At 45.5% G+C, this 27,547-nt stretch overlaps 1 protein-coding gene across 1 annotated transcript in view; it reads left to right on the top strand.

Moving 5' to 3' along the window:
* Positions 1–5,128: 5,128 nt before the first annotated feature.
* IFT43 (intraflagellar transport 43) overlaps positions 5,129–27,547 on the top strand; it is a gene marked incomplete at both ends in the record, with an annotated part of 44,853 nt that continues 22,434 nt past the window's right edge. The window contains 4 exons of the mRNA XM_080344910.1: positions 5,129–5,182; positions 5,696–5,782; positions 11,682–11,711; positions 21,002–21,069. Coding sequence (XP_080201036.1) covers positions 5,129–5,182; positions 5,696–5,782; positions 11,682–11,711; positions 21,002–21,069 — 239 coding nt within the window. The remainder of the gene's footprint in view (positions 5,183–5,695; positions 5,783–11,681; positions 11,712–21,001; positions 21,070–27,547) is intronic.

The following is a 27,547-nucleotide window of genomic DNA, read 5'->3' as shown; positions in this document are numbered from 1 at the left end:
GCCCATTCCCTGCAGCTCTGGGGAGACCAAAGGGTGAGCTGCTCACGGTTTGCTTGTGCTTTGCTTGGGGAAGAGGAATTTGAGTTCTTTGATGGAGCAAAGATGTAACGAGATCTAGCAGCTCCAAGATGACATCAGACAAATCACAACTTGAAGTAAGTTGCAAAGTCTGAGTACTGCTGTTAACTGTCCATGGATGATTTTTACGTAGATTGTGATGGATATTTCTAGAGCTCCTCAGGCACTTCTGAAATGAATTCTGGATCCTTTTGTGCTCTGGGACCTCCTCTACCCTGCATTAGGTTGGAGGTCATGCGAAATGCAGTAGAATGGATTGCGTTGGAGTTCAGTAATCATTTTGCTACAGTGCCGCATGGTGAATTATTAGTTAAGATGGAGATAAGTACAGGAATTATAAGAGATTGCTAGAGGAGTTCTGCAGTGGCTGGTCCTGGGCCCAGTTTTCATTAATGATCTTGGCACATTGAAATAGATGTGCTAATGAAATTGGCTGCTGATCCAAAGTTGGGAGGCATTGTTAATATAGGGGAGGACTGGGATATCCTATAGGAGGGGGTAGGCAATTTTGATGGCTGAGACAGCAGAAATGGGATGAAATGCAATAGTGCAAAACACAAGGTTATGTTGTTGATAGCTGAGAGCAGACTTTTCTGTTATGAGTTGACAGTGGGGACTTACCGTTTGGAAATAATAGCAGAGAAGAAGGAGGTAGATGTGGTGCCGGCTCCAGTGCTGGGCCACTCACTTTCTGCTCTGAGCTTTGCTCTCTCCACGTTGAGAAGAGGTGGGGAAGCTCCATGGTCTGACACGTGCTGGAACCACTGCTGGTGGCTGCGAGGAGCAGTCACTAACAGGTTGCACGTCTTGGACGCACTGGAATCCAGCTGGGGCTGAGGGAGAGCCCAACGAGGCTACTGAATGTGTGAGTATTGTAGGAAATATTTCACACTTGGCAACCCTGACTGGGTTTTGACAGTCTGAGCCGGGGCTGATGTAACCCGAACAGCGTCTCTTCTCAAGGAGATCAAGACAGACAAATGCATGGGCCTTTTCTGCTTATCGAAGCCCCTTCCACCTTCCAGAGGGAGGAACCTCTTGTTTGAAGGTTTGCAATTGTTAGGAAATTTTGTCCTGGAACCCACACAAATAACAGAATCTTTTCAGTTGATTTCCTCCTCCAAAACCCCTTAGAGATGAGGTAAATACTTTGAAGGACATGGAGAAAAAAGTTGCAGAAAATCAAACTGAGGTGCTTGGAGGTGCCTGTGTGTGGGTAGCGTGGAGCCAGCTACAGCAGCAGTCTTCACCAAGCGCTTTGCTTCCCAGTGGAAGCTTGATGTTTTCAGTGGATTGGGCCGTGTTGAAATCGGGAGTCTGGCTGGCTGCCTGACTTGAGGACTGGGTGACGAAGAAAGGCGCAGCACTGTTTCACTGGTTGCTACTGGAATTGCCCTGCATCCCATAAATCCTACTGCTGCCAGAGAGCTATTTAACCAAACCTTTGGCCACTCTGAATAAGGTGCTCATTGTTCTTTCCCACTGTGGTGCTACCATTTGGGCTTCCCACCATAGCTGGAGCTTTAACTTCACGTGTGTGCCCTTGCTCTAAAGGTGGTCTAGGACCAGAAGCATGTGGGAGTGCTCAAGTGTGATTGTTTTCCCAGACTCTCATGGCTTTCTCTTGGGCAGAAGGAGGACCAGACAAAAGCTCACAGAATCACAGAGTGTTAGGGATTGGAAGGGACCTCAAAAGATCATCTAGTCCAATCCCACTGCTGGAGCAGGAACACTTAGATGAGGTTACACAGGAATGTGTCCAGGCGGGTTTTGAATGTCTCCAGAGAAGGAGACTCCACAACCTCCCTGGGCAGCCTGTTCTGGTGTTCTGTCACCCTTTCTTCTCATATTTAAGTGGAACCCCCCGTGTCCCAGTTTGTACCCATTGCCCCTTGTCTTGTCATTGGTTGTCACCGAGAAGAGCCTGACTCCATCTCTCACCCTTTACATACTTATAAACATTAATGATGGTCACTCCTCAGTCTGCTCTTCTCCAAGCTAAAGAGACCCAGCTCCCTCAGCCTTTCCTCATAAGGGAGATGCTCGTCTTCCTTGATCATCTTCGTGGCTCTGCACTGGACTCTCTGAAGCAGTTCTCTGTCCTTCTTGAACTCTGTTGAGTATACTCCATTGAAGCTCTGTTCATAGGTCCAGTCAAGCAGTGATCAACAGCAGACAGTGCTACTGGGGGCCTCTGTTAGTCCTATTCTGTGTGATGGGGTCTGAGTTGAAACCAGATGAAGGGAGTCCATGCTTAGGTGTGAGAACTTGTCCGTGAAAGGAATGCTTGCATAGTTCTTACTTGCTGCTCAGATGAGGGAGGGTGGCGGCTGTGTGATTTATAGTGGGGACAAAACCAAACAAGCAAAGCAGACAGAGCCGAGAATACACCTGAAACTGCACACCAGGAAAGAGAAACTCTGGCACCATGGACCAGAACTAGGCAGGATGCAAGGACAGAAAATGGCTTTTGACAGCCACAGCAGCACCAGATGTTTGTCCTGTTAACTGTCTCCTTGGCAGAGTGGGGCTGCTCTAGGGCCAGGATCAAATGCTGTCTGCAGTGTCACCTGTAGGGCAGAGGAGAATTAAGCTGTTGGGAAAAGGTGACCCCAACGTTTAAAGCAAGATCAATATTCAGCACAGCCTGAAACGAAGAATGAAAACTCTTTCTCCGCTGTTGCCCTCCCCAAGCAGGTAAAAGTGTGTCAGGATGGGTGACAAACCCTATTCCAATGAGTGGAGGAGTCCAGAGGGACTCGAGGAAGGACAGATTTTAGGTTTCATTCTTTCTGCATGTCTGCTCTTCCCTCTCATCAAGAATCTCTGAAGTCAGAAGCCAAAGTTCTGAGTCATGGCTCGATTCCCAAGTGCACAAATGTTTTCTTTGCTGCACGTGGACTCCACTGTCATTCAATCGGCCTGACACTCCTGTCTCTGGGGTGGGCAGCAAGCAGCACAGCGTGTTTTGAGGGGAGCTGGGATGTGCTAGTGGGGTAGTGTCTGGCATGGGGACCCAGGGGAATCATGAGGAGGGACTTGAGGGGTCAGTTCCAGACAAGTGAACCCATGGGTCCTGCTGCTTCATGATCTGTCTGGCCAGGGGGGAACCCCATCCTAGTCCTACCCTGCCTCCAGTAGGAACACCCCAGCAGCTGCCTGTTTGAGACCACAGCTGGCAATGCACTTCCACAGGAGGATTCCTGCCCCAGGGATGCCCTCCTGCTTTAGCAGATATCAGCTTTGCTCTGGATGCTATCATGCTTCTCTTAGGGTGCTCTTTTTCTGATCAAGGAGGTCAGGTGTAAATGTATGCTTGTCCTAGGACTTCCCGCAATAGTGACAGCAACCAGGGTGCTCCAGTCCCCTCCATCTCCTGGTACCTGCACAGCTGCACTGCTACAGCGGATCTTTGGCAGAGTCGATGTGAAGTGGGAAATCCAGGGCTGTACTCCCATGGTGGTGCAGCATGGGGCTGGGTGAAAACTGTCTTCTCCACTCCATGAACACTTGAATTTGTAATTAAAAGAGAAGAATAAAATATCTAGAAGATCATAATTTCAAAAAGCCTAACCAGCCTGGCTTCAAAAAAAGGAAAATCACGTCTCACTTACTGAATTCCTTGAACATGTCAAGGTTTGTAAAGGGAGATAGTATCTTTTATTAGACCAATTGATATAGCTGGAAAAAAACCAGACAAGCTTTCAGGCATAGAAACACTTATCTTTTGTTTGTTTGTTTGTTTGTTTGTTTTGTTTTTGTTTTTTCTAGCTATATCAGTTGGTCTAATAAAAAGTTATTACTTCTCCCCACAAGTCTTATTTCACTTAATCCTTAGATCATCACAATCACAGTGCAACTACTTGAAAACGTCAGTAAGGAACGGAAAAAAGGAGAAGTATTTAACACAATTTATTAAACTTGTTAAAGTTCTTCAGCCAGACCATGAGCTTCTACTAAAGCTAAGCAGGTATGGAGAGAGATCTGGTGCCTTTAGTGAAAGATATTCCTGGAAGGCTTAAAACTTTAGGTTACAGAGCCAATTTTCGTCATGCAAAGTGTTAACAGAATAGTTTGTGTGGTGCAGTTCTTGATTGTAGCAGCAGAATAAATGGATGGCAATCATTTAGGCTAGTGAGGATGGGTGAAGATTGTGAGGAATGTCCAAGATACCAGAAAAATACAGGCAAATAGACAAGGCACTGGAGAACCGAATGGGTATTTAAAATGAGGGGCTAAAACCAGATCTATTTACAATCAATCTGGACATCTGTCCAGCCAAGAAAGGGACCAGGGGTCGTTTTATGCAGCTCAGTGGAAATCTCTGCACAACTTAGGCGAGAGGCATATGTGTAGTGATTGTTGCACTTGTATTTGCCGCTTGGGGCTGCCCCCACCGAGTGCTGCGGGGACCGGCTGTCTCAGCTGGAAAGCAGCGCTGGAGAGCCGGGGAGAACTGGGCAGAGCATCAGGAGACTTGGCAAAACCCTCTTTGAGGAGGCAGATCTACAGGGCTGGGATTATCTGCCTTAGCTGGAATATCGTGTATACAGTGCAGATCTGATGAAGACAGAGTGGCGGGCTGTTTTCAACCTGCCCCAACTGCGCGTGAAATTAAAACCTGATAAAAGAGTATTTACATGACGTATTGTGCTGAGAAATTGTAGCCCCGCTGCCACCGTTAGGCCAAGATTTTAAGCTCGCTAACGGGGCTGGATATATTTATACGGCTACCAAGAGCCCCCAGCACTGCGACTCACTGCCGGCTGCTCGGCAGAACACGCAGCCTGTGGTGAGCCGGGCTGTGCGAGCTGTGCGGCCCGCCGGCTGCCCCTGCCCCTGCTCCTGGGCCGGGCCCGCGGGAAGGGGGCGGGCAGGGGAGAGGCCGGGCGCCCCCCGCGGGCAGGCCAGGCTCCGTGGGGACGACACCCAGGGCGGACGCGGTGCCAGAGGGCGCGGGGCCGGGGGGGTCAGCGGCGCGGCCCCGGCGGGCGGCGGTTGCCGGGGCGGGGGGCGGGCTGTCTGCCGGAAGCACCGGCGGCGGCGGCGCATGGAGGCTGAGGAGGAGCGAGCGGAGGCGCCGCGGCGGGGGGGAGTCGCCGGGGTGAGCGGGCCCGGGCCGCGGTCAGGCCGTTCCGAGCTGGCCGTTAGCGGCCGCGGGGCCGAGCAGCCCCGTCCCTCCCAGCTGCGGCTCCGGGGTCCGGAACCGCCGTCCGTTCGCACACGAGCGGGCTGGCGCGGCCGGGGCAGCCTCAGGGCTGGGCTGGGGGGCGCAGCCCGCACCGCACGGCGGCGGAGCGGGTACACGGTGCAGTCCGCCCCCGGGAGGCCTGCCCGCGCTTTCCCCTGGGCCCCGCGGGGGGTTCGGCTGCTGCGGGGCTCCGTGCGGCGGGAAGGGCTGCGCAGCCCGCGGGGGCGGCCGGGGAGTGTGACCCACGCGGCGGCCGCGGGGTTAACACCTGCGGCTGGTGATGCGTTCGCACCGTTCAGGGGAACGCGTCTCATTGCAGGGCAGCGTGACGGCAGAGCTGCCGCTTGCAGGTTTTCCCCTGCTCCAGTGCAGATTTGTCAGTAACCGTGTGCCCTCCGCTCCTTCGCGTTTCCCCCTCTGCTACAGGTACTAAAGATGGGCAGCCGAGCCCACCAGGACATCTTTCCAGATGAAAACCTCAGCAGGAAGAATCCCTCACCTGTTGCTGGAGAGGTGGGTGTCCTGTCAGGAGAACCTGTCTGTAATCCTGCTGGTGTCTCTGGTGGAGAATTCATTTCTTCTGAGATTCCTTCTTGCACAGTGTGCTCAGTCCTTTGAAGTTTGTCCTTAGCGTTGGGACCCATGTGAATGCCTTGTCCCTTTTCTGGCGCTGCCCTCTGCATGATGTGTAGTTTTCACATAGGGTCATATCTGGGGCACCATTTCTCACATTTGAGGTGTGGAAAATAGCATCAAACAGGACTTGGGCCTCTCCCTCTTGTACATGGATACCTTCCATGGGAATATGAGTGGGCATATAATTTTGTGACTAGATTTGCCACATTCTATGGTAGCAAGACAGAATACAGGTGAGCAGATGCCTTACTTTTGCACTTTGCTTTTGCTAGAGCCAGAGTACAGTATCTGAGATGGTTAGTATTAAGTCTGTGTAGTGACGCTCTTCTTCCTTTCCTCCATGCACAGGCTACAGCCATCATGCTTTGCAACATCTGAGACTTTGTCTTGTGGGTAATAATATGCAAACTCAGTTCCCACTTAGCTTTGAAGAAAACTTCTGGTCAGAGAATATTCTGTCACTACATCTCATCTTCAAAAAGTAGAGATGGGCTGGAACCCCTCTTTCCCAGGAGAGTGAGGCAACATCCTCTAATACCCTGGACCCTTTTGATTCACTTCCTTCCTTAGTGCTGCAGATGCTCAAATTCTACCTAGAAGTTTGCTCTCTGATGTTAGCATGGCTTTTCCACAGGCATCTCCTGCTGGAAGGAGCACCTGCCAGGAAATGACATATGGATTTTGCTCCCTGACACCTTCAGAGGGAGAGGGGGTCTTCACACTTCCACCTTACTGATATTTATTTAAATGAGATGATACTTAGCTTTTTGCAATGCCAGTTGTGGGCTCCAGCACACTATATTCTTGGCTTCTTTACATTGCAAACCGGGCCATGCTGGCACCAACTGTGCTTCATGCTACTGTGCTCAGAGCCCTGGGACCTTTTGTCTTGGGAGCGGCTGCTCCCTGATCCTCTGTGCCATGACAAAACTCTGTTACACCGAGTAGTTGTGTCTCAGCCATGTGTACTGGAATGGTTTTGTGGGGGATATTTCCTTGGACTCTCTGCAGTGCTGTTGAAAAGACACCCTAATGGCTTAGCTTACAATAACACCTCATAGAATAGGCTTCTTTTACTCCTCTTTTCTCTTAGTAGGCATAAAAAAGAATAATCTCCCACCTATGCATTCTCCACTGCCAGGTATGCTATAGAAGTTGAGGAGGGCATCTGTGACATAGTTTGCAGACAGTGTAATTTAAGAAATCGAAATAACCATGGGCACATAACTAAAGGAGGTCTTAGGGAAACCAGCTGGTAGTTCAAGTGGGTGTAATCCTTGGTTAGCCTCCAGATTAGGGTGGCCTACTGTCAGATTGTTCTTGTACTGGAACTGGCTGTTCTAGCTCATGGATTGATTCCCTGGTTAGAAAGAGACCAGGGTGTGATGATGACTGACTGTAAATGACGGCAGTTGTACTTGGTGTGTCTTGCATCGTAGCCCTTATAATAGCTGGGAAGAGATCATAAAGGCTCCAGTCCTTGGGCACCCCTGGAGAGACTAAGAAATAGCTACAATCTTCTGTTTGAAAGCAGTGAGCTTTTCCCCAGCAGAAGGGTGAGGCCTTCCACGCCTTACAAGGTTCAAATATGTTTTTACTGGATCTTAACCACCACGAAGAACCCGTTGTGTCAATAGTCTCTCTTCAGGCAGTTCTTTGTTGCTAAATGTTACTGTTAACTGAAAACCTTGGAACTACTGGAGAAATAACAAAATCCACTATAAATAATCCCCAGCCTTTTCTTTTGCTCCAGAATTGGAGGCTTCTTATACACTATCATATTTGGTACCAAAGTGAGAACTAATACAGTTTTCTCCTTCACCTTAGATTGGCAATCACTTTTCACTTTTCTGGAATCTTGGCCTTGGGTTGCCTCCAAGGTGTGGGGTCAGCTGTTACAATGGATGTCTCATTCAGCCATCTGGTCATCTTGAAACCTTTTCAAGGAACCATCCCCAAAGAAATGCAAAATAAAAAAATAGTACTTTTTTTCTGGAACTGGCAGTAGTGGAGGAGGCCCCATGTAATTATAATAATTTCAGCATATGAGGTTTTATTCTTTTCACTGATTTTGAAGACAAATAGATTCATCTTAAACATTCACTATATTCGCACTTCCATGTGCAGTTTCACCGTCAGTATGGTGATTCAGCCCCCAGTAGTTCTTAGAGTTTTAAAACTGGTTTAAGATTCATCTTGCCTTTTTTTTTTTAATTACATGTCAAGCCACCAGTTTTCCACCCAGCTCAAATTTCTATAAACATACCATTTGTGCTTTTGTTTGGTTCTTATTAGTGACACTGAGAACCATCCAGGAAGTGTTTTCCAGTCAGAGCAGCTTGCTTGAAGGAAGCAAAAAGTACTTGTCTAGCTATGTTACAACATTTGGTCTTATTACAAGGAACTTCACTTCCAGCAGTGAACAACTCATTTAACATAATTAAAAAGATCTTTGCTTTGAAGACAATGTGCAAATCATCCAACTTGGAGCATAGATCTTAGCAGATTACTGCTGATCTCTCATTGGCCTGGACTCTGTCTTCTGAAAGAGAGTCCACACAAGGGTACATCTCCTCAACTATGTGTCTTCGCTCACAAATGTGTTGTTAAAACCTCCTTCCCTATAGCACAACTGCAATCTCTTGTGCCTTTTAGCCATATATACTTCCCCTAAGCTGTAAGAAGACAGTATACGTTAGTATCTTTTCAGTGCCTGTTGTGTGTATATATTTCCCACAATAATTTGTATCTATAATTCCTCTGCCCAAATCTCTATTTGCACTTCCCATTCCTGTGTGGACATACCTGCATTGCCTTCAGATTTAGAGCTCTCTCTCCTCAAGGGACTCACCAAAGGTCACAAAGCTCAGGCTGCTATCTGACATACAGAGCATTCCTGCCTTTTCAGAAGTACAAGTACTGACAAACAACGCTGCAGCTATGTATTATTTCATGAGGCAAGAAGGAACATGATTATTTGCTGTAATTGGTGCAGTCAGCATCCTCCTGCAGCAATGGCTGTGAGTGTTCTTGGCCTTTAGAGCTCCTTGGCAAATCGGCAGGCACTTCTTGGGCACCCAGGGGGATATGCTGTAAATGGGAATTCCTAGAGATAAATCTGCTTGCTGCATGCCAGAACTCCACATTTCAAACATTCATTCTCAGAGGGGTAATGTATCCATTTTTCCATTGGGAGGCCTTTCCCATCCCCTGGCTTGATGTGTTACTTTTTACTCATCTTGATGCGATCAAGTTTCTGACAAAATTGGACAAACTGAAGCTGGTCATATTATTTGTATAATGGGAGGGGCAGATCATATAATGAGATTTGTTGAAGATCTTTGCTGCCTGATCCTTGCAGGACTTCTGGACACTTTTATAGAATGAAACTCAAACCTTTTTCCTGGTACTAACATCACTGCATCCAACAGCCTGAATGCTGTCTTGATGACATCTACCAAAAGAAGCTGTTTGGCCAGGATTGGAACTCTTGAGGAGATTGACTTGGAAAGCTGAGTGGAAAAGCCTTTTTTTTAAGACATATCAGCAAATTTTTCCTTCTCTGTGTCTTCTCTTAGCAAGAGTGAACTATTTGTTGTTCCATAGGAAATAAGTATGCAAAAATATTGTAGACTTATCTTGCTTCCACAGTCTGTTTTCTCTATCCTACAGTGGCAGGATTTTCTTGGGACTTTGTTCAAGACTTCCCTGGTTCCTACCTCTTACAATCTCAATATAAAGTTGTTGGTGTCTCTGTGTCAGCACTTTGTAGATCCTTTGAGTGGAGACTTCTTTAATAGGTAACATGTCAGCCTGAAGGATTAAGGTTTTCCAGGCTATGTTGAGAATATCTCTACACAAGCAGGGCAGGAGCACTTTGGCTTTGTATGAGGGTTTGCCCAAAACTCATGACAGTTCTATGCTGGTTCTCTTTCCCACATTTCACCAAAGCCTTGGGAAAAGCTCTGTGCTTTCACTTCTTCTCTTGTTTTACCTGATATTTGCAAGCTTGCCTATGTAGTTGTGGTACTTGAGCGATAGTTAAAAAGGGAGCATTTCTGTGCTGTAAAAAAAAAACCTTATTCAGGATAGATTCATATAGACAGATAAAAGTTTGGGTCACCTCCACTGCATATTGGAAGGATGTTCCCACAGGGGAATTTTGTAAAGCAGCTATTTGGACTTCCACCACCCAGCTTACAAACACTCCTGGCAGTGATTCTTTAGGCTGACATCCAGACATCGTTTAAATAGGCCTCAGTTATCTAACCCAAGTGAATAAACAACTGCAAATCAGTTGCTGAGGGTGAAATCCACATGGAAGATTGCTCAAATAAGTGATTATTTAAATGCTTTTCCAGCATATGTTGTCCAGCTGGATTTCTTTCCATGCTACTGCGAGTCCGGTACCACTTGGGCTTAGGTCATGTTGGGCCCTACAGAAGCCTTTTTCCTGTAGGATTTGGGAACAAGTGGGTCCCTGGCTGACAAAGACACACTTCCAACGGATTTTAACAGTTGGGCAAATGTGATTTCATTTATGCTGCTCACTGATGTGGACACTTCTGTACCCCAGGTGCCCTAACTTGCATGTAGCTTCCCTCTGCTCCTGTCATGGTAAGATCATAAGACCAAATGACAGCACAGACCCTAAGTGGACTTAGATACCAAACCACTTTAATCAGAGATACACCTCATGAATCATGTGGCTTCCCTACGCTACAGGAGAGATGATGCAGTTCAGAAGTCAGGTGGGTTAGAGGAGTGTTTCCAGCCATCCTGGTGTAGGGTGGTCATGGGATACTCTACATTGTCTCCCTGAGTGATTCTGAACACTGTCATTTCTAGGATAGCAAAGAGGTGACTGGGTTCTTAACTGCCACCTTTTTGCATTTGATGCCTAAGAACTGGTTTGTCGCCACTGCTGATGCTGGCAGGCTGCTCATCAGAAAGGTTCTCAACCAGTTTGCAACTTTCACCGTGATTAACAGGCTGCTTTCCTTGAGTTACTCATCTACCCCACAACCAAGCTACTCTCTTTTACCTACAGGGTTAGCTAAAGTTCACCTATGAAAGCTAACACTGTTGTCAGCTATGCCTGTCTGATGCAAACTGCTACAGCTGCTGCTCCCAGTGGAGGATCCGAGGTTGCCCTGAGAAACACTAGCTCTTGAAAAACGGGCTGCAGCCTGCTACAGTATACAACCCCCCGTATGGCTGGTCCAACATAATTTCTGGTCTCTGGCATGGTTGCAGAGCCTATCCATACAAATCTTTATAGCATCCTACACACCTGAATAATTTGGGGTTTTTTTTAGTATGCTTTTCAAGGTCTGATTGCTGGCAAACTTTCCTGCCATTGCAGTCAAACAGACCTGCTTTATAGTATCACAATTGGTATATGCATAAATGACTGTGGATATAAAATCTTACAATGATGGGATCAACTTTGTATTTTGTTCAAGTGAATAACGTTTCAAGGCATGTGCTACAGGACAGCCATTCATGTCAATCTCCAGACTATTTTGAACAGGCTTCCATAGTTCTTTCTTTTAACTTCTTCCTCACTTTTCCCCTCCTGATTCTTCTAGGGCAGGGGTGTCAAACTCATTTGCACCGGGAGCCACATCAGCCTCACGGTTGCCTTCAGAGGGCCGAATGTAATTTTAGGACTCCTACATTTATACAGTCCTAAGATTACATTCGGCCCTCTGAAGGCAACCGTGAGGCTGATGTGGCCCCTGGTGAAAATGACTTCGACACCCCTGTAATTTAGGATGAACACCCTGAGGACAAGGTTTACCATGTAAGACTAGAGGCTTTCTAGGTGGATACTGGCTCCTCTGAAGGGGACTAGTAGGACTAACCTACTCATGTGTCTGCAGGCTACCTTAAGAGGGGACTGTATTGGAAAATAAGACAAAGTTTGCCTAAGATGCAGTGCCTTTCCACCATCCTCTGTTGCTATTGCTGACAGGTTTTTTTATTATCTTTGTAACATCTACTCTTATCAGCTGCTGCATCTTGTTCTGAGGTCACAGATGTATATGTGGCCATGGGAAAGATACTCTATTTTCATTTAAGTCAGGGCAGCAATAAACTAATGGAGAACAGAACCTGACGGAGCCTAGATTTGCTGTCCAGTATGGTTAGCTTGCTCCCATAACACGAAAACTTGTTTTCAGGGATTATGAAGTCTTGCTGGTGTCCCAGAGGAGAAGGCCAACCAGTAGTAACAAGGATGTGTGCCTTCGTATTTTCTGTGAGTCTTTCCTTTATATTGCACCAGCACTGGAACGCTAATATCTGTGCTTGATAGGCTGGCTTAGTGCTCCTTACCAGGTTTCTGTTATAAAGAGAAAAGGAATATACATGTCCTTTCTCATCCTGCATCAAAGCTAAAATACATCTCAATATTCATTTGGCATTAAAAGCCAGGGTAGTGCTCTTCAGAACAACCTGAGAAGTAGTACCTGTTCCTGTTAAAGTCTTTGGGCTAATTGTCCTGCACTCTTCCTAACCATGGAATTGGCATTGCCCAGTTTTTCCTGGCTACAGTTCGCTCGCTGTATATGTTAGACAATTAAAGCATCCTCTCCTGTACTCTTTAATTCCTTCTGCTGAAGCACCAGCCCAGTGCTGGCAACACAGGAGATTTGTTTGTGAAATTTAAAGCCCAGAAAAGAAACCCGTATCACCCATCTCATTAATTCTGGCCTCAGAAGGGCATGTTCATCACGAGGAGTCAAGACTATTCAGATTAGCTCAATTTTCTCTTGATAGTACTAGAGATGATATTGAAGGAAAAATCCACTGGGTTTATTTGTCAGTGATGGATGATTCAGGACTATGCCCAGAGCACTTTTCCATTTATCAGGCAAAGAGACCTCCCACTGATGGGTATAGTTTCGGAGACTGGTTACCCAATAGAATCTTTCCTGATAATTGATCTAAACTACCCTGCTTCCCCCAGCCAGTCCTTACAGTCATTTCACTGGAACTAATTCCACATCCATACAGTGCCCTAAATCATTGATTCCCAAGGTCTGCTGTACTGAGTGGTGGCTGGTCACATGCCACAGGCGCCTTCTTGCTCCTGGCTGCTAAATTTCATTAAAATAACTAAACTGATGTGACTCTTCCACATGAGCAACTGTTGTTGCTTCAGGGATGTTATGCAATGGTGCCTGGCAAGGAGATCTTCCTTAGCATCAAGTGATCCCTGCTTTGAAACCCCTCTTGTTTGGATAATTCCTGCCCCCTTTATTCAGGCTTATGCTCTTAAGCATCACAGTCGCACTGTATAGTATTTTCCCATTTCTAAATGCCTGTGAAGGGTAACAAAATGGTTAACTGAGTGTTGAGAAATCTGAACTGATTGGTAAGCTGCTTGTAACTTATAATACTATAGGCTTACAAACTTCTGTTAATCGTATCGTCTTTTCCAAACCAATTTTTAGTGGAACTTCGTATTATAAAGTGTGATCCAAAACTTGTTGCAGTATATCCCTCCCTTACTCATGCCTGGCCAAGCTGAAATACTTGGCTTCTTGAATAATTTGTCCGAAGTTGGCCCCTTCGTCCCCCTGATGGCTCATGTAACCCTGCTCTGAACTCCCTTCGGGCTCTGCTGAGTGTTACAATCTGAATCGTTCTGGATTTGGTCCCTTTCGTCTCACTGCGCTGAAGATACTGTGTGGCTGCCGGAATGCTAGCAAACAGCCCCATCTGGGCTGTCGATGTGAACGTACCTGCTGAAGTCCTGCCCTCCAGCCATCTGCCTGCTCTGAGACTTGTTTTGCATCCCCTGGCAAACTGCTCATCTGGATCTGAATTTTTGCCAGTTGAATCACTCATTTGGCTGCTCCTTCCAAGGCTGCCTGGGACATTTAGCCAAAGGCTGTAAGGCTGATCAATGGTATAATAAAGGGTGTATCCTAATATTTCAGTTAATTTGCAGAGGCAGAATAGGCAGGAGGAGTACGAACATGGCTGTGAGCCAAGATTTTGCTGGGTTCTCTTCCTGGCTTCGCCACAGATTTGCTTTGGGGCCCTGGGGAGGTCCCTCCTCTAGTTTACTTTAGTCCCTTTCTGAAAGGAGGGCTAGAGCTATATGCAGGAGAACTGTGGGGATTCCCTAAACTCAGATCCACAGGGGAATTTAGATGCCTTATCTTCATAGCAAAATCCACAGCCTTTATTAGGTGCCTGTGTAGTATGTGGACAATCTCAGGATAGGCCTGTGAATCTGTTAAGGTGGTAAAAGAGAGGCCAGGGATTGCAGTGTGTCTGAAACCCTGTCCTTCTGTGAAGTTCTGGCACCACTCTTAGGGCTCTGGGAGCGCATGTTCTTGCACTAGCAGTAAGTGATCCTGATCCCCCCATCTTGTGTTTTGTAGCCTTCAGCGGCAGAGCAGGGCTTTTCCTTGCCTTCAGGCACCTTCAGGGATGGAGGTGTTCATTTTGATGTTGAAGCCACATGCTTTATACATTAACTTAAAGATTAAACCCACCATCTCCTTTCCAAGGTGGAAGATAATTATTTTATTGTCCTCTTCCTCCTCCTGAAAGATATATCAAGTAATGTTTCCCACTCCCCTAGAGCATATTATATGTAATGACAAAGCTGAGTGGTTTTGGGTTTGAGAAGGCACTTGGTCCTTTTTCCTGAGGCTGCTCTGCTTTGCAAAAGGGAACTGAAAGAATTTTCGGGCCGCAGGGAAGGACTTTCTAACTGAAGACAACAACATTTGAGTGGGAAGACATCTGTTCCAGTCCTAATGAGTCCATCTGGGACCTTTCTCTCTAGTTTTGCTTTGCTATACATGCCATAGGTAGTCTCAGGTCCTTCATGGACTAAAGCGGGGAGAGCACCTGATTTCTGACTCTTAACTAGGTGGATGCTGACCTCTGTAGTTCTGTATCACTCAAAGTTTGTGTGATGACATGCTTTGAGGCAACTACTGGAAAGAGGATTTCCTGATCTGACCTTTCCAGAGAGGGCAAGTGAGTCCTTCTGTAGTTCTAGTTCACAGTGCTTTTAAAACAATTCGGGTGGAAAAGTATGCTGTTGCTTTTTAGGTTAAGACGACGTGTCAACAACAGTTGTTTTCAATGAGTGTTTGTTGGACAAAAAGCTATCAAAAAAGTGTAGGTATCTCAAATGTGAAGCCCATTGTGGACTTAACATTGCAAAGTGGCCTAGTTTGGTGGGGTTGTCTGAGTGAATGTATTTGCATCCTAAAATACAATGCAAGTGATACAGAAATCTCCCAGTGAGAAGCAACCTGCACTTTACCTGGTGAGGTACCAGCTTGGTTACCAGAAGTACCTAAAGCTAGACTGTTTCCAGACTCAAGCTGACTCACATGGATCCTGCTCGCAGGTGTGTCTGCACCTGTGGTGTAGACATGGCCTGGGGCTTTATATGATCAGGGCCTTTAATCAGCGGTATTTTCCTGACCCAGTTCTTACCTTCACGCAGTGGTTGGCACGGAGCTCCAAACTCTGATTCCATTGTCTGGTCTGGTCTGGATTTGCACAGCAGCCACCCCCCAGCTGCTCTTCCCCACATCCCCTGAAGCTGAGGAGCCCAGCACTGGCTTACGGGGAGACCCTATTTGTGTAAAAATAATCACAGTGGTTTAGGCACTGTCCAGCCACTCTAGTTCAGGGAGTTCATGACCTAAAAGGTAATGTATAATTGTAATGCAGTCCTTTATTGCCCTTATTGTATCTATGACTTGCATTGCAGTAAGATCTAGAGAATGTTGGTGTGTGACAGGGACAAAAAGTTCCTATCCCAAAGACTTTACAGTCTGACTGCATTGTTTTTCTCTAGCATCCTCTTCTCCCATGTGATGTGCAGCTTGTGGAAGAGCCCTCACCAGGGGCTAGATGCATTTTATACACATCACGTTGCCAGGATTTTGCTTACTTAGGCATGCAATTGGGAATGGGGTGGACTGGCAGTAGATAGCTCTTGAAGTGACTGGCATCTCTGAGAACCTGGGAGGGTTCTCAGGCAGAATTTCCTGTAGCTGTTGCACACTGTGAATGCCCTCCCATCTGCGTGCTTGTCCTTAGCTGAGCTCAATTTGTCCCTCCATGTTCCAGAGTTTCTGTCGTCTGTTTGGATTCTTGCATTGTGCTAATAAACACCCTCCACTGAAGGAAACCAACATCCAAGGAAGCACTGGCTTTTTTACCTGCTTCCATTTTACAGGGATTGCTTCTTTTTTCCCAGTGGTCTTGTTACTTGTAGAAGTGCTGGACTCCCAGCCTGTTCCTGGGGACCGCTCAGCTGGAAGTTGGCCAGATTCTCCAGGAGGAATCTCAAAAATGCAGCTGAACTTCTGTTCCCTAATTAGGCCAACTTCCCCAGTGTGAGCCCCAGCACTGCATGGCCTGGAGCTCCCCAAGGCCTTGCACTGCCTCTCCCCGTGCACCCCGAGTGGCTGGCCAACAGGGCAGTTATTTTCAGCTTTGAGCTTATCTCCTAGCCTTGTGATGACATCCACTGAAATAGCATTTCTAGTCAGCCATGTTTCCCGGCCCTTCTAGTACTATCCTCCCTGTTGGCTACCTTGATGTGGATTAGGGATAATCCACCTAAAAAATAATTTTATCGAAAGCTTTTCCACATATTTTCCACATATTTGAGTGCTGCTGGAGCTGCCTGAAGGCAACAGAAGAGCAGTAGGAGTGGTAGGGAGGGCTGTGAACATGTCTGACAGTGTGTAGCACAAGGTAGTAGCAAACTGAGAGGTGTTCATGCCTCGGAGGGCTGGAAGGGCACTTCCCTGTAGCTGTGGGTTGTGAGAGGATTCTGCCAGGTAACCCCTTGCTCAGAGAATCAGATTGTTTTGTGCTGCTTCACTGTTTTCATGCAAGGGAGCACAGTCACTCTTGAAACAGGTTAAGGTGCCAAATTCTGCAATACGACAGCTTTTCTAACAGCTGCACATGTAAGCTGACTGGGTAGCTGACCATTGTTTTAGGGAGGAAATTCCTGATAGCTGTTTAACAATATGAGCTGTTCCTTTACCTGCTGTGATATATGGCAGAGAATATTTGAAGGCCCTAAGAACTTTTTCTGTCTAAATAGCACTTTCCCTAGTAAAGGAAGGTCAGTGACCATGGGGAAGGACAGTTTGTGGGTGAAATGGAAATCCAGTATTTTGTGCTAGGCATTTAAGACATGCAGAAGTCCTTGGAGGGTATTCATTACAATCAGATGCACTGCTTGAATCATCTGTGGACATGATGAAGCAGGCTAGCAGGGATGGGTTGTTCTTTGCAAAAAGCTGAAGTTTGCATAGATCTGGGAGTTGAGCCCTTTTTGATATCATATATGCTCTGAGATTGGAAGTGTTACGTGGCTGCTTGGAAGCAGTTGGGCTATTTGACTTACAGCTCCTTAATTGGCAGCAGTCAAAACTAATTCGTCAGGCATGTTTGTGGAGATTTGCTTTTCCTCAGTCAGGGGAGCCTCAGGCAACTTGTTGGAAAGAGGAATCTTGAGACTGGCCATACTTCTGTCTTTCTGCTCCTTGGTCAATATTGGAAAAAAACAAGGCACCTACATACTGTATAAAATCCCACAGTGTTTGTATATTGGGCAGAACATAAATCCCACACATTTTAGGAGATGTATTACCTGACAGAAAAATTATGTGTCCTCTGTTGCATGCTGTCAGTGTCATTTGAATCTCTGCTTCCCTGCACAGAGTGCTTGCTGTTTCAAAGGAGTTGTCATGTTGATTAAGGTAGATTAATCCATATTTCCAAACTTGCCTGAACATCTGGGGGACCCAACATGTGCATAATCTGTCTGTGTTGTGGTAGGTCCTAACAGAGGCTTTGCTGGACCCTCAGGATCCAGAGACACACAGGGTAGTTGCTTCCATGAGTGAAGCAATATCCAAATAGCACCTTCAAAACTGCAGGCATGATCTGACAAGTAGCCTGGAAATTTCTGCCTTAATGGGGAAGCCAAATTAGAATTCTGCATCCATCTGATAAGGGCCTGACTACAGATAAAGAAGGTAGGGTTTCTACTTTAATGCAGGAGAGATGGAATTCAGGCCAGTCATTTTTCAAAGGGAGGGAGAAAATACTGATTATGGTGGTAGTATGAAAGTGTTGGCTAGGAAGGTGGCCTGAGAAACAGTGGAAAAGTGCCATGACAAAAATGGTAAACTCAATTTTTGAGAAAAATAAAATTAAAAGCCCAGACCATGGCAATATTTTTTGAAAAAGTGGATGATCTGCAGGAACTAAGGTCGAGGAAATATTCTGGAGATAAATAACTGACAAAACAAGTGGAAAAGCAAGCATCAGCAAGCAAGTGGTTAGTTAATGCTGTGAAAGAGACTGAACAGCAAGAGCTGAGAGAACACTTGTCAGGAGCTGGTGGAATCTCAGTGTATTGAACAGCAAACTGTTCAGGTGTATAGCTTAGCTTTGTATTTAGGAACATACATAACAATCTTGCCCAGCATGGTTGTGATAATTTAAAGCCCCAGTCTTTTTCACCAAAAAGCTATGTTCAGGAGCACGTTTTCTCCATTACAGAAGAACAATGTCTTCTGTTTCTGCTCTTCTCCCTCTGGGGCTTTTGTTCGTCCCGCTTTGTGGCTCAAGCTCTTGCTTGCAGGTGCAACATCCCTACCTGTCACTGTATTATGGCAATGCACGACATTGCATTCTCCATTGTAAATTATGCTGAGGTTTTGGAAATGTCAAAGTATATGAAGGTAAGTTTATTTACTTGACAAAAGTGCATGTGGCATGTGACCTTATTACAGCGCTTTCCAAGCAACTAACAAAGAAAAGCTATTTATCCTCAGCTGACAGTTAACATTGCCTTTCCTGTTGCCAGTGCTCCTGTGGGCACTTCAAAAAGAATTACCTGATTTATTGCAAGAGGAATAAAAGACCTGTAGGTATATGTGAGGTGTTTGTCAGGGCCTGACAGACATTCAGGGTTGCCTGGTGTGTATGATCAATGGGAATACATTATAACATTGGCAAGGCATTGGAAGCAAACCCCTAGATGCCACAGAGTCATGCCCTTTGCAAAGACTGGGAAAGTCATTCTTGTCACCCCTTGATCTGGAGTGCCCCACTTGAGGTATCTTTGATCTGAAGACTAGTTTTGATGATGGGAATTAAACTGCAGTGCATTGGAATGGCCTGGAGATGCTGCATTTTCCTTTGGCCTTATGGCCCAGGTTCTTTGGTGACATTTGTGTAACTCCGTGCACCTTTGTGAGGAATTGTGCGGCTGGGTGTTGGGAACATGGCCTGCTGGCTATCAGAGGGAGGGGAGAGGGGAAAAAGGAAGGATCCGTGTGGGAGGGCGTGTGTTTCTGAGGTAGGGGTGTGTACAATGGCAACAGGGATGTTTATGTGGGCATGCACGCCCATATGTGGTGTGGTTTTCCCCTTTTTCCTGGACTCTGGGTGTGTCCAGATCAACTGAATTCAAAATGCTCCTTTTTTGGCACTGTAGTCTCTTCTCTGGTTTGGCATCTTAAGAATCTGGGGGAATCGTTTAAAGATCAGAAAACTCCATTCACTTGGGCCCCTGAAGGCTTCACATTCTGTGACATGGTCATTCCAGTCGACTGAGCTCTGTCCCCTGCGGATGAGCCCATATAAGGAGGCTGTTTCCTGCATTTCACGCTCCCTGCCTGTCCCTCTGCCCTCCTGTGCTCCCTTTGCCGAAGAAAGCTGGTATTTTGGGACTGCAGCTCCTGCCTCATTCCTGGTCTCTGTTTATTTTTGGAGGATGACTATTTTTGCTCCTATCAAGGAGCTATGCAGGGTCATGCCCCCTCCCTGCAGCAGGCAGTGGCTGCCCCTGGCAGGGTCTCTTCATTTCCCACACTCACAAACAATGCTTCTGCTTCAAGAAACAAACACAGGAGACCCTTACCATCGGGGTTAGCTCAACCCTGTCCTCATTTGTGGCAAGAAGTAGTTTGACTTTGGCTCAGGGTTGACCCCACCACACATGCAAGGTCTCCTCTATCAGGTCAAAAATCCTCAGGAGTCACCCACCTCATTCAATTTCTTAATAAAAACTGTGGGAGCCACCTGTCCTCCCACCATTGCTTCAGCTTAGAATCCTTTGCAGCTACCATTTTTCCCTGCTTTGGGACATCTTCTACCCAATCATCCTTTCTCATGATGGTCCTTTCACAGGTCCCTGTAACACATCTTCCCTCACTGGGCACCATCAGTTAGGAGCTATGTAAACTGAAATTAATCAGCTGGGTTCACCTTGCCCCTCTGCTTTCACCACTGCTCCTCATGCAAAACACTGAATCCACTGCTGTACAAGGTGCTTCAGGCATGGGGAACCAAGCCCAAAACTGCCAAAGGCAGCAGGCAGCTCCCACATGATGGGAATTCATAGCCCTGCACTTTGAAAATTCCCCTGGTAAGCCCCAAGCTGAATTCCTGTTTTCTCTTGCCACAGGGCAGTGCCACACAAGACAATGCAAGAAAACACCAGGGAGTGTCTTTAAGCTCCAGATGAACTTCGCCTTTAGCATTTCAGTGGTGGCAGTGGTGGGATTAATCTCAACTAACTTTAGAGGTGTTTGGTATGTCTGGCTGTATCTGAACTTGGCATCTAGCCTCTATTCTAGGCAGTGGACAAAAGCAAACGCTTTTTAGGAACAATGTGTCATCTAAAACAGGATGTCTAAAACATGCCGAGTTGTACCCTAGGAAACATGTAACATGTGATACCTCCCACTGAAATGTGGGCGGCAGTAATGAATGAGTTCCTGCTGAACCGCATTTTGCCATGAGAGCGCATAGAGCTGTGGGTACATCTGCTGTGTTGTGTGACCTGAAACTTGTCAAGGTACCGATTAGAGCGATACATCTTTTGCTTACAGAGGCACTTAAAAACCTGTCCTGCAATATTTGTCTTCTTTCTATTTTATGAATAAACAGCATTTTAAATACTATCTCTCCATCTATTATTTGGTAAAGTGTTTCATTACTATGTATGGACCTGGTGTCTCAATTGCCTTGACTGGAACTGGCTGTAACTTGTCTCTTCTCTTTATATTAAAGGGTCCACCACCTAAACCCCCCCGCCGGCAAGGAGGCTGGGCGGATGGTTCTGTACCGGCACCTACCAAGTGAGTCCTCACTTCTTTCCTTATTAAGACATGGATTAGTTGAACATCACTAGTTGGGCTTTGCTGTTGCAGGCATCGGAATGGTTTTTCTGGATCTTGTAGATGGCCTTTGTCTCCAATATCATTGTAACTCCTTCAAAATGTTTGAAGTGTTGCTCGTTTGGTTCTGCTGGCCAGTGCTCTTCTTAAAATGGCCTGGCAGAGCTCAGAAGCTCTAAGGCAGTGTATTCCTTACCTGGTACAGTAGCTGGAAGGAGTCAGAACGTAATAAGCATGTTAAATGCAGGAACTGGGAAGGAAGAATTTGACTGCTTGTGCCCTTTCCAGGAGAGTGACACATGACAGGGCCCCACTGACAAGAATGCAATGAACAGTTCAGGATTTAGTGATCAACCTTGACAGTAAAGGTGAAATTTGTCAATGTTTGTGTGTGTATAGGGTTATGGTATAATGGAGATGGATGGAGATGGTCAGCAAGAAGAGGTGGGAGGAAAAAAGTATACAAATTGTAGTGTTGGTTGAGAAGCCTGATGCTTATGAAGGACACTTAAGGGAAAGGAAGAAATATCTGGATGTGGCAATAGAATGGGTATGAAAACTAAACAACAGACTGGGAGGAGATGTCTTGGTTTCAAGCGGTTTGTTATTTTCAAGCTGTAAAGTTATGCTGGTGTTACATTTCTTTTTCACAGAGCTGAAGGACTCAGTCATGGGGTGGTGTGAGATTGCTTGTATACATTGAGGCCTGTAATAAGAGTGTATATATCTGGACATATACTTTATAGGCACTCTGATTTGTGGAAAGGTTAAGTACTTTCTTTCTTGGAAGCCTGATAATGGGAGAGGATACCCGGAAACCTGTTACACAGTCAGTAGTTCTTGGGAGGTGAGAAAGGTGGTTTATATTCTGGGGTAGCCCTTCTGGAAAACAGTTCTTTTCGGGAAGATTATCACTCTGTCTCTGAAGAACCAATCAGCTGGAAATCTGGAGACTGGAGTAAACCAAAGGAATAAAGATCTCAGCCTGAATTCTTTCTGTTCCTCTCCAGTTTTAACTCTGATAATGGTATTATTTTCCATAGGCTGGCTGCAGCTAGAAGTTGCCATTGCAAATGTGTACCTACCTAAGGGTTATAAAAAAATGACACCAATGATTTTGCATCTTAGTAGATCCAAGCAGAAACTTTATGGAAATGTGATAAGAGAATAAGGGAACAAGGGTGAATTGCATTGTTTAGGAAAAAACAAATTATGTAAGTGTTGGCTAGGTGAAAGACTGTATTGGAGGTAGTAATACAGTTATTCAGGGCTGTGCCTCATGTGCCCTGAGGACAGGGTACAGGTTCCTAATGTAACAGCAGTGTGCCATGTGCTACTTTAAGATGTTTTCCATTTTTGCCCCTAGCCCCATGTGATAGATTTGAAGCAGTAGCTATCAGTGGTGTTTCTCCAGCACCCCATTGCATAGTTTACAGCTATAGCAGGTGTCTGGAGTAAATGCTTCTGGGAAGTTGGACACAATTCAGCTGAAGAAGCACAACAGGAGGGCTGCAGACCCTTCTACCTGTGAAACCCTGCACAGTGGGATGTGAGATGAAGGTATGCCCCTTGCTCAGCCACGTATATGATGTCATGTCATATGTGACAGTAGTATTTTCATTTATATTAATAGCTTTTATTGAATAAATTTTATAAAGGAGAGGTTTGTTCTGACTTTCTTTAGTCACATGAGGTACAAGGACTTTGTACAACTAGTTCCCCTGTCTTTTCTTTCCTTCAGCTGTGTATTTTTCCCAAGCTGGTGTCTCTCCTCTCCCTTAAAAAAGTCTGAGATGCTGGCCTGTAAGACTGTCTCTGTGACATATCCCAGAGTAAAGCCTTCATGTGAAAAGTCTGAGTCATCGGCTGATGTCATACCAATGTTGCTGTAGCTTTGTTGTTTCTGTTTTCTCAGGCTCTGTCTCCCCACAGCTTTCAACCCATTTGACTCAGTTTAGAAGCCCATCAAATTAACTTGCACCAGTTTCACTAACGTAGATGTAGTTAGAATAACATGCTTTGATTGGTATATTTGATGTAGGTATAAGCACTTTTATGCCAGTATAACCAAGCCTACACTTGAGAGTTGTACTGCTTTAAATAATTTGGTTTTCAGAACTGACAGTGTTAAAATCTGGGATTTCTTTTACTTATTTATTTATTTTACTTAGGAAGGATGAGCAGAGTGGCTACAGTTAGATTTCCAGTGTTGTGTAAATATATTATGGGTCAGATGGGATACTGCAGCCACTTGTGAAATGATCTTCTAGCTGTTTATGTGTAATTCTTTCCCCATTTCGGGTCTAAGCTTTTAGTTCTCTTTCTGACAGATCCAGCCAGCTACAACTGCACACTTGTTGCTTTTTCTGCGGACAAACTTAAACTCTTCTATGCTGTATTTCTATTCAGAGTCTTATCAGTGTGAAATGATCACTTGAAATTGTTCTTTATGTTTCCACTTGGCCCGTAAGAATAAAATTTAATTTGAAACCTGGTTTTCTGTTTTTCTACCTTTGCTGCTGCCTCTTAGTCCCTTACCTGCCCAGCTCTTGTCATACCTAGCTAAATTTACAAATATTCTCACCATCTTGCTGATTCTTTCCATCAGACTACTGCTGTCTCAGACTGCTGCAAGATAGGAAGAGGAGGAGGGCCCCTGAAGTTTCCCAACCTGTAATTAGTTTTGAAATTAATTTGTACAGATGAAGTGCAAGTAAGATAAAGTATTTTATCATGAGTTCCCATAGCATTTACAACTGTCAGATATTTAAATTCCTGAGAACAATGCAAATGCTGTCTTTTACTGATAAGTTTTCAAAAATCAAGCATGGAAGGTTACTTTGGACTCCCAGCCTCTGTGGAACAGCTGTCATTGCTCTGAGTCTCATTTTGTAAATCTAGATAGTGATGAGGACTGCAGGTAAGCGTCTGAGCAAACCCTCAGACTTGTCCTCTGCAGTCAGCAAATAAATGGTGCAAAGTAGTGACAGAAGAATCTTTTTTCCTTACTGTCAGGGCCCTCTGCACCTGAATCTGCTGTATTTATTTAAATTTCTACTCAGAGGGAATAATCACTATGAGACGAGGCAGTCCCACTGCTGTCCCAGCAATATTCTAGTCCCAGGATTAGAGGAAAGGGGACCAGCCAAGAACCTAGGCAGCTACTTGGGGCCTAGTGCCCTGCCGAGATTACATAAATAACAGTAATTACAGCTTGCATTGCTACAGAATCAGCTCTCTAACCACTGGATGGAGCCCAAGTGCCATTCTGAATGCTGTGCTGATGTCCTTAATGACATCGGTGTTGACACTTGTGACAAGCAAAGCAGAGGTTTATTGTCAGGTTATCTCACGCATCAGAAGGAAGAAACACAAAGTGCCTGCCAATGGGAAAAAGGGCACTTAGTTTTGCATACTGGTGAGGATTTGACAAAGGAGAGGTGCTTCCAGGATCCATTTAATTCCAGCTTTTGCTAGTCTCTTCTATCTGACTTTCATTGTAGAATTTCTTAATTTTTTCTCCTTGTTAGTATCTTTATTTATTTGTTTCTTGGGACACTTCCAGTTTACTTGGGTCCTTGATCCCTTTGGTCTTGCAGTCTCCCTGTGATCAGCCCCTTAAAATTCGTACAGTTCTGCAGGCAGCAGCTGAGGTTGTTCTGGAATAAACACAGCTTATTTCAGGTGGCCCTGCAAGCAAATGCAAGTGCTGCTTTCAGTAGGAGCCCCTTCCAGTGCCTGCATGTGTACCGTCTTTCTTCTACAGGGACTGTGGCAGTTTAGCAACAGGTGCTCCAGCTACAACTGAAATTTCTCCTTTCTGACTGATAGCTCATACAGAGTTGGAATAATCAAGGCTTGTTTAGGAAAATGACCATGCTGTAGTATTTTGGAACAGAAGTGGTGGTATGGTGTCCAGGAATGCCTTTACACAAAAGCAAATATTAAGGGCCTGTAGGAAGGAAGGGGATGAAGTCGAAGTGACCTTTAGAGCAAGGTAACCCAGAGTCTGTGTAGATATCATTTGGTGCTCTGGAGGGTTGGCAATGGTGAGATTGCACCCTGGAGCTGGACAAAAGTTATTTAAGAGATTAAGGAGTTTTATGATTCAAGGTCTCTAGAGGTAAGTAAAGTTAAAAACCTCCTGTTTCAAAAATATGGGCTTAAACTCTCCTGTGTTTTATCTAGATGAAATGACCCCTGAGAGTGCCAGGTTTGTAGAACCTCCAGCCATCCCTGTCTTGCAACTGGGAGTAGTAAAGTGCTCATGAGTTCCTCTATCTGATATGGTACAGGGAAGCTTGTGTTACTGCTTCTGCCCTCTGCTCCCCGTCCAGCAGTGCTGAGGTAAGTCTCAGGCTGGGCTTCCCTGGGACGCTGCCACGGTAGGAGCAGAGCCAGGCTCCAGGCTGTGGGGAAGGTAGCAGCCTCACTCTGCATCTTGCAGCCATCTGTGGATGTCCTCAGTGATGTGAAGAGCATAGGCACAAAGGATCAAGGCTGCCAAGTGAGGGGGCACAACTTAGAAGGAGAAGAAAGAAAAGGAAGTCTGATTAAGTTTTGTCTTGAAGTGTCTGTTTTTGGGTTTGTCCCTGCATTGATCTGCAAGGGAATGAGGCAAGTAATGGCCCCTTGGGGACCTTCAGGACTTTCCTCTCAATGTCAGCCGTCATTTTCAATCACCTTCTCCCTCCCAGCCATTAATTTTGGCCCAGGATCATGGGGACTTGTCCATCTATCACTCCTAATTGACACTAAATGATCTGTCAGTTTATTGATGAACGGCAGGAGTGGAATTGTCACAATATATTTTACTTTCTAACAACTCCTCCTGACAATTTTACCTTGTCCATCTCACTCTCCTCACATAAATCTCCATTGGCCTCTCATTCCTTCTCTTGGGCTGATCTGGTGCCAGCCGCCTCCACGCCATCAGCACGCATCAAGGACATCAAGATGGCGGTAAGCTGCAATGTGCAGGCCCAGGGTGGGTTTTTTCCCTCTCTTCCCTCCCCACCTCCTTTTTCCTTTTCTTTTTTTTCTTTTTTAATACTCTGGATGTTCCAGGAATGCTAACAGGCTCTTGTCCTCATGTCCCTCTATGTCGTTGCTGGGGTGAGCTCTCCTTGGTGTTTCTGTTTAGAGTCAGTAAAGATAACTGGCAGAAAAAGGAAAGTCCCTAAAACACAGAAGAATCACCTGACAATCCCTTAGTACTGTGGCTGTGATGGGGGATTTTTTTCTTTTAATCCTGCTAGACTTGTGCCCATTCCTGTGTCTTTGCAGTGCTCAGAGGAGCCTAGAAAAAGCATTGGGCTTTTTTTACTTCTTTTATCTTCTTTTTCCTTTTTTTTTTTTTTTTGTAAGCCAGATTTCTGCTTATTTCTTCTCTGTTAGTGAAGTTTTCTTTGACTTCTTTTTCCTGAAAGACACTGGGCAATGGCGGAACTAGTAGGATCATAGCCTCTTGCTCCACTAGAAGATGAAGCCTGCGTGACAGAAACAGAACAGGAGCGTGACATTTTTGGTAACAGTCCATGTAAGCTGCTGAGGTGCCAGAGTGTGTTCAGGGTGAATTATTTTTTATTTTTTCGATTGAGGACAAAGCGTCTTCCTTCCTTACTTCTCTGCATCTCCAAGGAATTTATTAGTAAATTCAGGGGATACTATCCTTGCTGTCCCAAATGTTTCTAGTTTGAAAAAGCAAAACTCTCTTGAAGAATGTGCAACTTGCAACCCTTTTGTATTTGTCAAAGCCAAAGCTAAAAGCTTGTCTGGCCTTTGTAGGTCACCTCTAAATTTGCTGCGAAGTCAGGCTTAATGCAGTTTACCTGTGGAAAGAGACCTAACATGACCTGATCTACTTGCTTGGCCCTATTTCCCCCTCCCCCAGGTCCCCTTCCTGTATAACCCCTCTACTATTCTTAAGTTCTTAATCCAAGTTCTTAAAGTATTTTTTTTTGAGAAGCTGTTGCTCTCAGATGACAGCACAAGGTGCCATTTAGTAATAAACATCTGGTTCTGTCTAGTGTTTTTGATTTAAATGTTTTCAGTTAGGCCAAGCACAAGTAAATGTTTTTTGGCCTGGTACTTCAGAATCACAAGTTTGTTTTCTGTTGTGGGATTTGAAAAAAAACCAACCTTAGATACTTCTTTGCATTCTCGTTCTGTCTGCTTTAGTAGTCAGTTCTTCTATGTAATGATGAGGATCAGAAGTGTGCTTTTCCTTTAAATGGAAACTGAAATGATCCTCTAACCCCAAGAGCCACTTGGTGTGAGATTTGGCCCTGGTGCTTACTGGAGACTGAAGACGTGATCACTTGGATCGGAGCCCCTGTTCTCAGGGACCGACAATGTGTGGTGGATACCTCTAGAAACTGCAGCTCTGTTTTCCCACACAGCAGGAATTTGTATTGAGTGTTGTTGTTTTTCCTGTTGC

This window comes from Nesoenas mayeri (genome assembly GCF_963082525.1).
Source record: "Nesoenas mayeri genome assembly, chromosome: 5".
Classification (NCBI taxonomy): domain Eukaryota; kingdom Metazoa; phylum Chordata; class Aves; order Columbiformes; family Columbidae; genus Nesoenas; species Nesoenas mayeri.
Note: the sequence above shows the minus strand (reverse complement) of the source record. Positions and strands in the feature narration are given on the sequence as shown.